Raw genomic sequence first — 17,030 nt, forward strand, 5'->3', positions numbered from 1 at the left:
TATACCATACAATTCTTGTGATTCATTATACTTCTTGAAAGCAGCATGTTCTACATTTTTTGTGTCTCTTTATTTTGGGCGTCTACTTTGTTTTACTAAATATAATATTACAACTTTTAAAAGAGAAAAAAAGACTGCAGATTTTGAAAAATTATAATACCAAACTGAAAATAAGATTTAAGTGATGTGAGGTGAAAATGGGAAAGAACAAAGATGAACAGTGAATATGCAAGATTTGCTTCTGAATTTTGTCCTATACTCATTTCTACTTCCAAAGACATCACTTGTGTGTGTCTCAGATGAAATTACTACTATACCCTCGTCATGTTTTCCATTTTTTTATTTTCCCGTTTCCATTAGGGAACATAAATTGGCATAAAAGTCATTTCGACTCTACACATTGGAGAGTGAACCCTAGAAAACCGAATAAATAAAATAAATAAACCAAAAAGAAAAACATTTACGATAATTGCAACCCAATAGTTGAAACTTGAAAGTGGCAAAGTGGGAAGAATCGCTTGGGAGAACAAGAACAAGCATGCTATTCTTCTGTCACCTCCTCTCTTTCTCTTCTTGTTTGTAGCCGCTGTTTCTGCTTCGTTCTCCTCACTTCACCTCTTTCATTCACAACCCACAAGGTTCGTTCACCTTCTCTCTCCGAAAATACTTGTTTTTTCATAGTTTCCCCCATTTTAGGGTTTTATCAATTTTGCCCCGCATTTTACATATTCAAAATTACTTAATTACATTTGCTGACCTCCACTTGTTCGTTAATGGTCCCTAATTGTAATTGTAAACTGTTGGGGCTTTTTATGTTTTGGGCTTCTGGTTCAAGCTTTGTGGTATTTATGTCTTCTATATTTTGGCCAACCCTTCGTTTACTTCGTCATGAGTTCGGTTTCGTTTCTCATTTGGTACTGTGATGGGTTTGTAGGAGAGCACTGTGATATTGTTTAAGATCTGTGCGGTTTGTGTTATATTCATTTCCCCCTTGATTTGTAATGTTCTGGATTTTTAAATGGTCCTCACGAACTTGAAATCGAGTTTTGGGTTGTGGAGTTACCGTTGTTTGGGAAATTTTGTCCCAACTAATGTTCGAGTAGGATAGATTATGGTTGTGGTTGGATTGCAACTGCTCTATTGAAATTTATTACTTTTTTATGTCTTCGTATCTGTTTCTTATACCAACAACTCCTCCATCTCAGCATTTGTTACAAAATTTTGTTTGGAATTTGGATCTAATTATTAAAAGCCATACAAAATATGCAGGGTCAATTTGAATGTAAGGACTGCAATCATTTTGTTGAGTGGTGGGTATTGGAAGATTTATTTGAAAGATTTAAATTTGGTCAATCTGTTCGGACGTTTCAAACTAAATATAGCTTGTTTGTCAGATTGCCTGGCTACAGCATCACTGTCAGGTTTGAAGTCTGTTCTTTTGATGGAATGCAATAAAGAAGAGGCCTTTAGGGCTAAGGATATTGCTATAAAGAAGTTGGAAAGCAAGGATTTTCCAGTGGCTCATAAATTTGCTCTTAAGGCTCAGAAGTTATACCCTGATCTGGAGAATATTGGTCAATTGCTTGCTGTTTGTGATGTACATTGCTCTGCAGAGCAAAAATTGTATGGTAATGAGATTAACTGGTATAAAGTTCTTCAGATTGAGATGACGGCTGATGAGGTAACAATTAAGAAGCAATACAGAAAGTTTGCTCTCCAACTTCATCCTGACAAGAACAAGTTTGTTGGTGCAGAGGCTGCATTCAAGCTGATTGGGGAAGCACAAAGAGTGCTTTTGGATAGAGTAAAACGATCTGATCTTGACAGAAAGTGCAGGGTTGCAATGAGCAATGCTACTATGCCATCTCGCCAACAACAGAAAGCTCACATGAATTTTAAACCTACAGTGCAAAACACTGTCAAGCCAAATTTTGTGAACAACACCACTTGGCAGGGGCAACAGTCTAGGCAAACATCTCAACAGGAGCTTAATGGTGGCCGCCCTACTTTTTGGACTATATGTTCGTTCTGTTCTGTTAGATATCAGTATTACAGGGAGGTTATGAATAGATCCCTTCGCTGTCAACAATGCAATAGGGTCTTTTTTGCATATGATGTTGGTAGTAAAGGTGCAACTCCAGCAACTAATCCAAGTCAGCAAGCTTCTGGCCAGCAGAATAATGGTTTCAATCATGGTGCTTCCAATGTAGGTGTTGGGTCTCAAGGTAATGTTCATGCTAACAAGTTCAATACAGAGTCTAGGGGGAAAAAACGTGCTACTTCAGATGTCTCGAGGAAGCCAATTGGAAAGAGAAGGAAGCAGGAGTCCAGTGAAAGTGCTGATTCGGTTAGCAGTGATTCAGAAGATGATGTGGTTGTTGAAGATAATGGTTTTACTGATGTACAAAAGAATACAACTTCTAGAGAAAAGCAGCCACGTAGATCTACACGACAAAAACATCAGGCTTCAAGCAAGGTGAATGCAAGTGCAAGTGACAGTGACAATGATGATGACGATGATGAATCATTTCAACCTTCAAGTAGGTATAAGAGGAATGGATCATCAAATCCTGCTGGTGAAATGAATAATCAGAATGGTTTAGCTTCGGAAAATGAGGATAACAAGGAGGTGAGAAGAAAGGAAGGTGCTGGAGATTCAAACATAGATGAAGCATCAGCGAATCTTGTCTATCCTGATCCACAGTTTAGTGACTTCGACAAGGACAAGAAAGAGGAGGATTTTAAAGCTGAGCAGGTTTGGGCTATGTATGATACTACAGATGGCATGCCTAGATTCTACGCCATGATCAAAAAAGTTCTATCACCGAGATTCAAGTTGCAGATACGATGGTTTGAGCCAGATCCAGATGACGAGGATGAAATCAATTGGTCAAATGAGGAATTGCCAATTGCGTGTGGGAAATATAAACTCGGTAAAACTGAAATTCAGCAATCTCGTGAATCATTCTCCCATCGGATTCTTTGGGAAAAGACTGGCCGCAACACTTTTAAAGTGTACCCTAGAAAGGGGGAAACTTGGGCTTTGTTTAAAGACTGGGATATTAAATGGTATGTGGATGCAGAATCTCATCAGAAGTATGATTTTGAGTTTGTTGAAATCTTGTCGGATTTTGTTGAAGGTGAAGGAGTAGATGTTGCACACTTGGCTAAGGTGAAAGGTTTTGTGAGCCTCTTCTATATGAAGGAAGGTAATTGCTCATCCCGAATACCATCGGCCCAGTTATTCAGATTTTCTCACAGGGTGCCTTCTTTTAGGATGACTGGTCAGGAAGGATTAGGTGTTCCTGTGGGATCTTTTGAATTTGATCCTTTATCCCTGCCTATGAATCTGGAAGAAGAGATTGATCTTCCGCAAGATTTAAAAGCAAAATCTTGTCACAGTCCTTCTGTTGGGGTGAGCACAAGGTCTTCAGATGCTATGAAATTCAAAATGAAATCTGACAGTGATGCATCTCCATCTAAGGTTAATTTGGAAAGAAGAAACTCAGCATTAAAGAACAAGGCGTCTGTTGATCATATTGATGATGGTGTTGGTCCTTCTGATTCAGTCACAACAGCTGTTGAAATACCCGATTCTCAGTTCTTCAATTTTCGGTGATTATGGGTGTTGGGACTAGCCCCGATCTTGATGTGCGTGTTACTTGGCTTACTAATTACTTGCCACCAAAGGATGCCGTTAAATGGGAAGACGAGGACATGATCATTTCCTGCGGGCAATTTAAAACGGCAACTGGAGCTAGTTGTTCCATTGTCTGCAAAAACACCCATTCTTTTTCTCATGAGTTGCATCCTGTTGCTATCGAGGGTAATGGTAAGAATAAGAAATATACTATTCTCCCGAGAAAAGGTGAAGTTTGGGCATTATATAAGAAATGGTCTGCTAAAATCAGAAGCTCAGATTTGTCAAACTGCGAGTACGACATAGTGGAAGTTGTTGATGAAGATAATAGTTCGGGGATAAAGGTTTTATATTTGGAGAAGCTGAGTGGTTTTAATTCAGTTTTTAAGGGCAAAACCGGTGGAAGATCATCTGCAACTATACCTTCCAAAAGATTTCTCATGTTCTCCCACCAAATCCCTGCTTTCAGATTAACAGAAGAGCATGGCGATTTGGCAAGTTTCCTTGAACTTGATCCTGCAGCTCTACCAACTCATTATTTTAGCTCTAAATGATAGATTGATAAATTAGAATCCTTAGACTACTTCTGAGTAGGAACATTAGTACTCTATTTGTGTCATATTCTGTAACCAAGGAGCAAAATTTGTTGACCTGATGTCATTTTTTGGACTAATCCTTTTTCTTCCCCCTTTTCGGGTTGCGAAATTAGATTAAAACCATGTATCTGTATGACTCTAGTGTTATGCATCACAGTTCCCACTTTTTAAGGCATTGCCATTGTTGTAGATGCCTTTTGAAGTAAGGAGGGTATGCTGGTTACTTTGTTAAAGTTCTTGGTTCTGATTCTAAGCTTCTTAGACATTAGATTATTAGTTGTCTTGCAAATTGATTAGTATCATGCTAAAAAACTACTGATTGCATGTTTGGATTTTGCATCTTTTGCCCTCAAAGCATCATTATAAAAGTTGTGCTGATAGAAAAACAAAACTAAAAAGCTTTCTATGTAAAGAAGCCCGAAAATACATAATGTGAACCTTCATTTTGCACTACAAAATGTTAGGGTGTGGTTGGTTTATAATTGTTTTTTGTTTTTATTTTGTATTTTATTTTTAGAATTTTGTGAATTTTCTTAAGAATGTCTCGTTTAAATTCTCTCATCAATGCCTAATATTTGATAATTAGTTCTGTCATAATTCATAAGTAGCCATGGTTAGGTCTAGGGGTGTTTACGGGTAGATATATCTAAATATAAATGAGGTCTTAATCAATTATCTTAAAAAAGTTATACTAATGTAGCGTTTGCGTATCTATAAACTTCAACCAAGTCCTTCTTTCTTTTAAAATATAGCATATATTAGTCTTTTAAATTACAATTTCGTCCATAGCCACTAAGAAATATAGCATATATTAGTCTTTTTAACCTTTTTTAATTTCTTACGGCATATATTTGTGCATTTTTTGAATTGCTACGTAGGGATAAATTTTAAACTTTTAATACTTATTTAAAAAGACAAATAAACTAATTATTCCATTAATTTATATAGCTAATTACTCCACTAATTTATATTTCTCAAGGTTTATTTAATTTTTATTTAAAAAAAATAAATAATCATATTGGGTCGAATAGGTAGGCTCAGGATCAGTGGTCCAGGAACCTTTGGACCACTTAGTGGTCCAAGTAGAAAACATGTTTTTGGAGTTTTTTTATCAATTGCTACGTAGTCTTTGAACTAATTTTAATTACAAATCAACCCCATATATTTTATTTAATTATAAAAATAATTTTTTATTTTATAAATTATTATTTTATCAATTATCTATTATATTTATTAACAATCAAATACAAAAATAACAACCAATTATATCCTCCATTCATCCTAATAATTCCAATTGATTAAAAAATTAACTTTGATTTCGTTACGTTCGTCCATGGCTTCCAAATCGTGTTTTCTTGAAATTCAATCGATTGGTTTACACTATATCACAAAACAATCGATTGAAAGTTGTAAGGTAGAATGGTAAAAAGGTTAAACCAATCGATTGTTTATATGAATGCCTCAAAACAATCGATTGTTGTTGTTACTCAATTGATTGAATTCACGAAAACAACATGGATTTGCCAAATACAATCGATTGGAAAGTGATGACATTGAAGTTTTAGCTAAATTCAATCTATTGATAATGTAATCCAATCGATTGGAAGGTGATGAAGTTGAATGTTTTGCCAATTTCAATCGATTGGTAATGAAATATCCATCTACTCAATCAATTGGTAATGTTCTCATTTTTCAGAATTTTGTAGGATTTTGCACAATTTATTCTATTCTACTTTCATAAATCACAAATAGGTTGTACAAATCCTCATTAATCTAATTTTTTTTTTCAATCACCATTATCAGGATCTTATTATCTTCTTGCATCAATATCAATGTATTAACATAAGAACAATTTTTATCACTTAACTTAAATCATTGATCCTGTAGTTTGGTCTAGTTTGGACGAAAGAAATGTATTTCTACTAGTATTAATTAAATCCGTGATACTACATGACGAAATAAAGCCATGGACGAACGTAACGAGATCAAAGTTAATTTTTTAATCAATTGGAATTATTAGGATGAATGAAAGATATAATTGGTTGTTATTTTTGTATTTGATTGTTAATAAATATAATAGATAATTGATAAAATAATAATTTATAAAATAAAAAACTATTTTTATAATTAAATAAAATATATGGGGTTGATTTGTAATTAAAATTAATTCAAGGACTACGTAGCAATTGATAAAAAAATTCCAAAAACATGTTTTCTACTTGGACCACTAAGTGGTCCAAAGGTTCCTGGACCACCGAATCCTGAGCCGAGTAGGTATTCTGATATAGTCCAACCCATATTTTATACATGTTTTAGAAAACAATAAAGCTTTACATCCAAATAATTTAACTAAGTTTAACCAAGTCTTTTAGATTAACGCGCTTGTACTAGGTCGTCTTCTTCTTTCTTTTTGTTTCAAATTCATGCATGCACATTCTTCTTCATCTTGATGCTACGTATTCTTCTTCTTCTCTTTTTTCATTAATTTTCAATTTCGTTACTTTCGTTACCAACATCTCTTTGTGTGTATTTGAATTACAGTTTGCAAATAGGAGTTCGTATAAAATTGATTTTGGGAAATTGATTTTGATGAAAGGTAAGTTGGTGTTAACGTGATTTATGTTTGACAGTCTTTATATCAAAATATATCAAAATGAATTATAGTAAAATAAATGTTTGGATTATACTACTCAAAATCACTTTTAGATAAAAAAATTACTAAAAGAGACATCAATTTAAATATTTTTTTTATATTATCCTATCATCTTAATTTAAATATTTAAATAGATCTTATTAATTAATTTTATAATAAAATTAATATCTATTATTTATTATATATTTCTAATTTTACAACCAAAATGTACCACATGTCACTCTCTTATTGTAATTGAAATTAAATCTTTCCCTCCAAAACTATCTATTATATCTATTATTTTACAACCAAAACATGTCACTTTCTCATTATAATTGGAATCAAATCTTTTCCTCCAAAATTAAGGAATTCTCCTCTCCTTACTAATTTTACAACCAAAATGTGTCACATGTCATTCTCTCATTGTAATTGAAATTAAATCATTCCCTCCAAAATTAAAAAATTCTTCCCTCCTCGTTACTAATTTTACAACTAAAATGTGCCACATGTCGCTCCTTCGTTGCAATTGAAATCAAATCTTTCCCTCCAAAATTAAAGAGTTCTCCCCTCCTCCCTCTTCCTTTCTCTATTTCTCTCGTTCCTTCAACTACTCTATCTTATATATCATTATCATTATCAATATCAATGACTAATTACTAATTTGACAATCAAAATGTGCAACATGACATTCTTTAATTACATTAAAATTAAAATTGAAATATTAAAATTGAAATTGACATATACCTATATTATGTATCATATAATACTATCTAATTTAATAATCAAATGTGTCACAACTCACATGACACTCTCTTATTAAAATTGAGAGAAAATATTTTTTTTAAATTATTAAACTCCCTTCCTAAATTCTCTTATCTACCTCTCTCTATTTTTCTATTTCTCTCTACTATTTTTACTTTGTATATAATTTATATTTATGTTAGTAATTTGACAAATCAAAATATGTCATCCGATATTTTTTTACAATTAAAATAAATTTTTTCTCCAAAATTAACAAATTCTCACTCTCACTCTCATTCTTCATCTTTATCTTTATCTTTCTCACTCTTTTCTCTCATTCTCTATTTTTTCTATCTTTCTGTTCTACAAAAAACAAAATTAACAAAATAATATAATTCAAATAAAAAATATTATTATTATTATTATTATATACATAGTTTTTAAGTTTTTTTATTTAGTTTTAAATTTTTACCGTTTATCTTTCTAATTTATATTTTCATTTCTCTTCTTTCAAATATTTATTATATATAATTTGGAGAGAAAACTAATGTTATAATATAAAAATTAGAGTCAAGATTCAATTATTTTAAAAAAAATTAATTTTGAGTTAATTTTATAACTATCAGTATAATTTTTTTATGCTAATATCTAATTATATTTTTATATACACAAGGAGAAAAATATTATTTTTAAGGAAAAGTATAGGGTACCAATACATTATCTGCCAACTTATTACCAACAATAATGAATTATTATATTTTAAATATATGTATAAAGAGACACATCTAGAAAATACATCTATAAAGACACTTCCATTAAAAACAGTCATAAAAAAATATTTTTAGTAGACACATCCACAAAGACACTTCCGTTAAATACAATTATAAATCAGAGTTGGCAGATGTTGGCAAAAATGCTGTTGGTAGCGTAGCGAGATTGTTAAAATAGCAAGTATAAAAATTAATATTTTTATTTGTACAACAGACTTAACACTTAACACCTAATTAAATGTAAAAGTATACACGTTAAATATTTTAAATTTTAGATAACGAATATTAAAATTAATTGTTAATAAAAATTAGACTTTTTCATATAAAATAATAACTAAAAATCTTATTATTTGATTTTTTATCTATAGATACCTTGGTTTTCTTAATCAGAGACTTTTGTCAACCTACGATTTTTTTTTTTTAAAATAGTTTGATTTTATAAATCTTTTGTGTCATGTATAATCTATACTATCAGAATAAAGTGAACCGTAATTTTAAAAAATTTACATTCCCGTAAAAATACTAGTTAAAATTAAATTAAGAGACAAATATAAATTTTTATTATTTGTGATTTTATTGTTATTTATAATTAATTTTTTATTTATTTTGTCATTTTTGATAGGATCATAATTCATATTATACAAAATTTTGATAATAAACGTAGTATATAATAATTATAATTACAAATTTTACAAAATCAAATAAAAAAAATTTATACAAAATGAAAATAGAGTATATCAAGGAATAGAAAAAAAACTCACACATAAGAAATAAAAATTTCATAAAACCAACAATATATATTATATGAACAAAAAAACATAAAAATTTAAATATAAAAGAGAATACTAAAAATAATAAAAAAATTAAAATATTCACCTTACTAGTGATTAAAACAGATTTTGATAATAAAAAAAAATAGAACGAAGAACTACTGCGAAGCCATGAAAGTAATGGTTACTGGTATCTTTTCTTAGAAGAAAATAAAAAGTAGAGTTGGTAGAAAAGAAATAAATTTCTCACATAATTTTTTAATGGTAACCAACCACCATGAACATGAATGCAGAAACAACAAATTTTTGCTTCACTTGCGTTTAGAGGTGGAATCATCAGAGGGATAAAAAATTGGCAAACATGAAGATGAAGCATTCAAGATACTCAAACGCGCTTCTCTCTTCCCCAAAGCACACCTCTTTTCCTCTTCTTTTTTTATTGAAATTTCTTCTTCTCTTTCCTTTTCATCATCATCATCATCATCATCATTGTCTTCTTCTAATACGTATGTTATCATCGAATTTTTGTCATATTTATTACATTGTCTGATCGAGATTGATTTGGATATATTTTTGTTCAAAATTGACTTAGCCTGCACTTGTTTTAAAACGAATTTGTTTGTATATCGTCATTATTAAGTAATTTCAGTTCATTCAAAATTTAATTTTCGGTCATTCTTGATGTAATTTCGGTCAATCATTCAATTTTATTTGTGTACTTATTTTCAAACACAATTATTAAGTAATTTCGGTTCATTATGGATTTAAATAAGGTGCACTTGTATGTGTTTGTTTTTAAAACGATTTTGTTTGTGTATCGACATCATTAAGTAATTTCGGTTTATTTGAAATTTAATTTTTGGTTGATTCTGGATATAATTTCGATTCAATTTTGAGTGAATTAAGGTGCATTTGGTCTTGCTATTCTACACAATTCAATACTCTTCCTACTCACATCCTCTCTTCAGAGAAATAAAACTAAGAAAAAAAATCAAACAAAAAAGAAGAAACAAGAATAAAAAATTCCTCAAAACTTCTCATCATGTTCTTCTTCTTCTTGTCTTATTCATCTTCTCCTTCTTGTTTTTTCTTCTCGTAATTCTTCATGTTTTACCCTATTAACAATAATAAAAACATGAAAAAATCAAATAAAGAAAAAGAAACGCATAATGCTGTAAAATCACTTAATGGATTTGGATGTGTTTTTGTTCATGATTCAATTTTGTTTGTGCGCTTGTTTTCGAACACAATTATTAAGTAATTTCGGTTCATTTTAGATTTAAAAAAGGTGCACTTGGTCAGTGCTTGTTTTGAAATGAGTTTATTTGTGTATCGTCGTTATTAAGTAATTTCAATTCATTTCTAAGAGAATTTCTGATCATTCAATTTTCTTTGTGTACTTATTTTTTAACGCAATCATTAAGTAATTTTAGTTCATTTTGAATTTAAATAAGGTGCACTTGGTCTGTGCTTGTTTTAAAACGAGTTTGTTTATGTATCGTCATCATTAAGTAATTTCGATTCATTTAGAATTTTATTTTCGGTTCATTCTAAATGTAATTTCGGTTATTTTTTAGTAAATTGAGGTACATTTGATCTCATTGTTATGCACAATTCAAAACACATAATGTTGCAAAATCACCAAGGAGAGGAGGAAGAAAAGAAAAAAAATGCAACAACAAAAGAATGACTATGAGGAGAAAATACGCGAAGAAGAAGGAACGCGAAAAAGAAAAAGAAGAAGGAAGAGGAGGAGGAACGCAAAGAAGAAGATGCTGACCACATACCTCATATATTCACGTTATTTTAGTGAAAGTATTTTTGTTGGTGTTGATTCTACTTAATTAAACTTTTATGACAATAATACTTATATGTGTAACAAATCTGTTTAAAAAAATATCATTATACCTTTGTTGTATTAGGATCATTAAAATGGATTTAAATTATTGGGTTAGTCTTTTTATTTGTTTAGAAAGATAGATTTTTGTTTCGCAAACTAAACAGACGACCCTTTAATTTTTTGATATAAAATAAAATTAGTACTTTTTGTCAATATTTTCATAATCCAATTCATTTTACTGAAATTTTTTTCTATTTAAGTTTTTTAGCCAAAAAATAATTTTCCAAAAACAATTGATTTTTATCTAATTTATTAAAAAATTAAAAAAATAAACAGATCAATTCGTTTAACTCATCGAGCTAACCATGAAAATTCTAAATTTAAAATTTATTTTTGGCCGATAGATTAGACCAATTTTTATATATCACAATTTACAAACTCATGCACACTACATATTCACAGGGCTGTCAAACGGGTTAGCCCAACCCATTTAAGTCCGACCCATTAAGTTTGTAGGTTAAATGAGCTGGACCGTTTAAATCTGCTTCATTTGTGGGTCATAATTTTTCAACCCGAACCGTTTATAGTCAGCTCAATAGGTTAAACGGGACAGACCGTTTATCCTTTTATTTTATTTTTTAAAAAATATTTTGATAAAAAATATCACTTTTAGGTCAAAAACCTTTAAAAAATAATATTTTTTTTAGTTGACGACTCGAATTTTCAAGTCGAATCGTGAGAAATATTGGCTAAAAATACTGCTTTTTTTTTTAAATATTAAAAAAAATAAACGAACCACCTATTTAGCCCGCAAGTTAGCCCGTTTAGTCCGTCATTTTTTTCGAATTAATCGAGCTCAGCGCACAAAAAAAGATAAGTTGTTTTTTCATGCTTGAGCTAATGGATAAGGATTTAATCTTCTTTCAAAATTACAAGTTTAATCTTAAAATATAAGATAAACATTAAGTTAGTGTTGAAGCAATAATAATATCAAAGCGATCAAATTTTGCAATTAAAAAATTGTTCATTGTTTCTCATGATTTTTTTTGCATGTTAATTAATTTATTCTATTGCTCCCCCTTATAATATATTTGGTTTCTGTAATGTTATTGGCCTACTAGACTAGAATAATAAATCCATTATTCAATAACATATAACATCACAAGTATTTTAGACATATTTGACATAAAAATGTATGATTCTCTTTATTTTCAATCTTTCAATTCTAATGAGCTTATAGGATCATTTTTACAAAAGGGGCATTCCGAGAATCGAACTCGGGACCTCTCGCACCCAAAGCGAGAATCATACCACTAGACCAAATGCCCACTTGACTTTCGAAGTCCTACAAAATCTTTTTGACTAATAAAAATATGGACCCCGGAATCAATTAAAACACACGTCTCCACATTGAATAAACTAAAACCATAATGATACCAGAGAATTTTTTCCAACGGCGGAAAATCATGTATTTTGAATATACAGCAAATCATAGGATATAATGCAAGCATCATATATGTGGTACAAAATTAATTAGGAAAACACACTTCGTAAGTGAAGCCAATGCGTTAACAAGTGGTTGGTTTAAAGTTTAAACTTTGGCTCCAACATAGCATGCTTGATTTTTCTTTTGCATTTACATGTCAGAGCTACAAATGAAAAATCCAAACATGCACTTCACTTGTAGCGCAACACAAATCAAATTGACAATGCACCTCAAATGCCCTTATACCGCAGGTTCAGGTGCTGTCATGCACATATAAATAAATATCTAAAATCTTCACCTAATTACAAAGCGGGAAAAGGTGGGGGAAAAGAGTCCAAAAATGACATCTGAACAAATTTTACACCATGGTTAAAGTAGTAACATAAATAAAAGCAGTATTATTCCCATTAGCCTAAAGATTCTTAGCTTACCCCCTCATCTATCGTTTAAATAATTAGCCGGCAGAGCCCGCGGATTAATTTCGAGGAAACCCTTCAGATTGCCATGTTTTTCTGTGAGTCTGAATGCTGGGATTTGGTGGGAGAACATGAGCAATTTTCTGCTAGGTATTCTCTGGGTTGCAGGTGATCTCCCATTTGATTTGCCCTTGAAGACTGAATGATAACCACTCACCTTCTCCAAAGGCAACACCTCTATCCCCAAACTATTATTATCTTCTTCAACAACTTCCACTATGTCATACTCCATCTTTAACAAATCGGCTCGCCTGATTTTAGTTGTCCATTTCCTATACAATGCCCAAACTTGACCTTTCTTTGGGAATATTATGAACTCCTTATCCCTGCCATTACCATCAGTAACAGGATGCAGCAGATGTGAAAAAGAATTTATGTCCTTAAGAATAGAGACAACAGGACTTTGTATAACCCGAAATCGTCCGCAAGGAACGATCATTTTCTTGTCATCCCATTTAACAGCAGTATCTGGTATCCAGCAATTAGTAAGATTCAAAACATGCACCTCAAAATCTGGGCTAGGCTTAATCGATATAATCAAACCATAATACCTTGGTGCTCCATCCTGTCCACCATAAGAAGCCCAAACCTGACCAACGCCAACCTTTGATCTCTCCTCATCAAAATTGAAGAACTGCTGTTTGGGTACTTGAATAGCTGCTGCCACTGAAGCTGAAGGAGCACTACCATTAGCAATATGATCAACAGGAGCCTTGGTCCTTAGTGTTGAATTTTGACCTTCCAAGTTAATCTTAGAAGTAGATGCATGTGTGTCAGATTTCATCATGAATTTTAAGGCATCTGAAGACCTTGAACTCATCCCAACAGATGGACTTTGACTAGTTTTCCCTATTAATTCTCCAGGAAGTTCAATCTCATCCAGATTCGTAGGCAAGGATACAGGATCAAGTTCTAAAGATCCCATAGGAACACCTACTCCTTCCTGACCAGTCATCCGAAAAGACGGAACCCTGTGAGAGAATCTGAACAACTGTGTTGATGGTATTTGAAATAATGGATTACCGTCCTTCAAAATAGGAAAGAAGAGACTCACAAAGCCTTTCAACTTCCCCAATAATGCAACAAATACTCCGTCACCTTCAACATAATTTGACAAGATTTCCACAAACTCAAAATCAAACTTCCGATGGGATTCTGCATCCTTATGCCATTTAATATCCCAGTTTTTAAAAAGAGCCCAAGTTTCTCCCTTTCTAGGGTACACGTTGAAAGAGCTCCGGCCAACCTTTTCACAAGTAATCATATGCGAGAACGTCTCATGGCCTTCAATGATGTCACTGCTACCAAGTTTATACTTTCCACATGCAATTGGCAATTCCTGAATCGACCAGCTGATTTCATCATCGTCATCTGGATCTGGTTCAAGCCATGTTATCCGCAACTTGAACCCAGGAGACATAACTTTTTTTATCAAAGCATAAAATCTTGGCATGCCATCTGCCATATCATAAATAGCCCAAATCTGCCCAGCAGCAAAAGATTCCTCTTTCTTGTCCTTGTCAAAGTCACTAAACTCTGGATCAGGATAGACATCATTCTCTGAAGCTTCATCTACTTTTGAATCTCCCACTACTTCTTCACCCCTCACTTCTTTAATTTTCGCATTTCTATTTACCAAGTCCTCTTCAGAGTCTCGCTTTACACCTTTTTTATTATCTTTCAGAGCAGACGCTAAACCATTTTGAATATTCATTTCATTAGCAGGGTTTGATGATTCATTCCCCGTATTGATTCTTGAAGGCTCAAATGATTCATCATCGTCGTCATCACTTGCATTCTCATTGTAGGAAACCTGATGCTTTTGCCGTGTAGACCTCCGCGGATGCTCTTCTCTAGAAGCCGAATTCTTCTCCAAATCAGTAAAACCATCATCGTTAGCAAACATATCGTCAGAATCACTGCTAAACGAATCAGAACTTTCACTGGATTCAACCATCTGCTTCCTGCTCCTCTTTCCATTTGGCTTTTTGGAGACATCAGAAGTAGAGCCTTTGTTTGCCCTAGACTCTGTGTCGGACTTCTTTGTATGCAGATTAGCTTGAGCTCCAAAATCCACCTTCACGGCACCATGATTGAGGCCATATGTCCGCTGGGTGAAAGTCTGCTGACTTAGATTAGTTGCTGGGGTTGTACCTTGAACATCGACATCATATGCAATAAAGGGCTTATTGCAATGTTGACAGCGAAGAGATCTATTCAAAACTTCCCTATAATACTCATATCTAACCGAACAAAATGAGCATGCAGTCCAAAAGGTAGCGCGGTCACCATTGATCCCCTGTTGAGATGTTTGAGAAGGCTGTTGTTGCTGCTGCCAAGGATTAAAGGTCGTAAAATTTGGCCTCACAGTGTTTTGTGTTACAGAATTATAATTCATCTGAAACTTCTGTTGATGATGAGGTGCCATAGAAGGCCCGTGCATTACAACCCGGAACTTCCTGTCAAGCTCAGAGCGTTTTTCTCTATCCAAAAGGATTCGTTGTGCTTCCCCAATCAGCTTGAATGCTGCTTCTGCACCAGCATACTTGTTTTTGTCAGGATGAAGTTGGAGAGCAAACTTCCTGTACTGCTTCTTAATTGTTGCCTCATCAGCTGTCACCTCAATCTGAAGAATTTTATACCAGTTCATCTCATTACCGTACAATTTTTGCTCTGCAGAGCAATGCACATCACAAACAACAAGCATCTGAGCAATGTTCTCCACATCAGGAAATAACTGCTGAGCCCTGAGAGCAAATTTACGAGCACCTGGGAAATCCCTGTTTTGCATCTTCTGTTCTGCAAGAACCTTGGCCCTTAAAGCCTCTTCTTTATTGCAATCCATCAAAAGTTCAGATTTCAAACCCAACGTTAGTGGTATGGATAGGCGATCTGACAGACAGGCTACATTTAATCTGAAATGCAAATAAGTATTCTAATGCACAGCCAGCAAAATGATTAATTGATTACAGTCCTCGCATTCAGATTGACCCTGCAGATGATTTTCTACAGTTAGATCCAATATCATTGTATCAACCAAAATTTTCTACAAGATGAAGAACTGCACCAAACAGATTTCCAAAAAAAATTGCCTCTTCGGTAACTTCATGTATCCTCTTCTTGCTATGGGAAAACGAACCATGTATGAAACAAGCAACAAAGATATTAAACAATTCCAGTTAAATTTGACACCTTTCTACCACAAACCCACACAAAGTAGCTAAATTCCTCGCCCCAAAACAAAATAAATAAAAGTAATAAACAAACAAACAAATAAGACCCAGAAATTAGTCACCATTAGAATTAAGCAATCCACAGACGAACAAAGAAACCGACTTGTATTCAAGTCAAGGTCAACAAATGCAATTCAGTAATTTTGAAGGAGTAAGATTGGGCAAAATTAATATAAACCCTAGAATTGGGAACCATGAAGAAGAAAATAAACTAAGTATATTGGAAGAAAAAGAAGAAGATAGTAAACGAACTTGCAGGGTGATGAAGAATTGAAGTGAGTGAGTATAGCTACCAAAAAGAAGAGAGGGAGAAAATCTGCAAAGCCATGCGACTGCTGCGTAATTTTCTTCCTAGTATTTTCTTCTTCCCCAACTGTGTTGAACTGTCTTTTTTTTTTATCCCTTAAATGTAATTTATATTTATTCAATTAGTCTAGGGTTCATTTTCTAATGGTATTTGATGTGAAAAATTTTGATCCAAGGGCCATAATTAGTTATGATGCACGCACACGGACACAGAATACAACATAGAACATATAGATGTTAAAAATAAAACTAGACACGCTAACACGTGATAGTATTTAAATGTGTCTAAATATATTTTTAAAAAAATTATTTTTTAATAAAACAATGAGACACAGAAAACATATCAATAAATTAAAAAAAAAAATTCAAAATGTATCCGATACCTAAATACAATAAATTAAAAAAATGTTTATACTTCATAAATAATTAGTATTTTGAAAAAGCAGTTTAATTTTCTCTAATAATGCACCAGTGCCACTCCAAAACAGTCACCAGCTGCCGTCCGACACAGATCCAGCAGACGCCGACGTCCGCAAAGGC

General features: G+C 32.7%; 3 protein-coding genes and 1 non-coding gene across 9 annotated transcripts; 2 read left to right on the forward strand and 2 right to left on the reverse strand.

Moving 5' to 3' along the window:
* Positions 432 to 3,722, forward strand: LOC107635866. Of its 4 annotated transcripts, XM_021120524.1 has the most exons (3): positions 432 to 638; positions 1,270 to 1,310; positions 1,395 to 3,722. In XM_021120524.1, the coding sequence occupies exon 3, from the start codon at positions 1,442 to 1,444 to the stop codon at positions 3,617 to 3,619; it is 2,178 nt and encodes a 725-aa protein (XP_020976183.1). In that variant the 5' UTR covers positions 432 to 638; positions 1,270 to 1,310; positions 1,395 to 1,441; the 3' UTR covers positions 3,620 to 3,722. The 4 variants fall into 4 exon arrangements, with proteins under 4 accessions (XP_020976183.1, XP_016194905.1, XP_020976182.1 ...); XM_016339419.2 differs by lacking the exon at positions 1,270 to 1,310; XM_021120523.1 differs by having other exon boundaries at positions 433 to 638; positions 1,270 to 3,722.
* On the forward strand, positions 3,597 to 4,509 carry LOC107638523. The gene has a single exon (XM_016341842.2). It carries the CDS (start codon positions 3,622 to 3,624, stop codon positions 4,192 to 4,194), a length of 573 nt encoding a protein of 190 aa, XP_016197328.1. The 5' UTR covers positions 3,597 to 3,621; the 3' UTR covers positions 4,195 to 4,509.
* Positions 12,246 to 12,317, reverse strand: TRNAP-UGG. Its single transcript has one exon. It is a non-coding gene; the product is annotated as a tRNA-Pro (tRNA).
* LOC107638525 lies at positions 12,466 to 16,603 on the reverse strand. 3 transcript variants are annotated; one of them, XM_016341845.2, is made up of 3 exons: positions 16,478 to 16,603; positions 15,908 to 15,943; positions 12,466 to 15,862 (listed from the first exon to the last, which is right to left on the reverse strand). In XM_016341845.2, exon 3 carries the CDS (start codon positions 15,794 to 15,796, stop codon positions 12,911 to 12,913), a length of 2,886 nt encoding a protein of 961 aa, XP_016197331.1. In that variant the 5' UTR covers positions 15,797 to 15,862; positions 15,908 to 15,943; positions 16,478 to 16,603; the 3' UTR covers positions 12,466 to 12,910. The 3 variants fall into 3 exon arrangements, with proteins under 3 accessions (XP_016197331.1, XP_016197332.1, XP_020976187.1); XM_016341846.2 differs by having other exon boundaries at positions 16,437 to 16,582; XM_021120528.1 differs by having other exon boundaries at positions 12,466 to 15,943; positions 16,437 to 16,582.

This window comes from Arachis ipaensis, chromosome B04 (assembly GCF_000816755.2).
Source record: "Arachis ipaensis cultivar K30076 chromosome B04, Araip1.1, whole genome shotgun sequence".
Taxonomy (NCBI): Eukaryota; Viridiplantae; Streptophyta; class Magnoliopsida; order Fabales; family Fabaceae; genus Arachis; species Arachis ipaensis.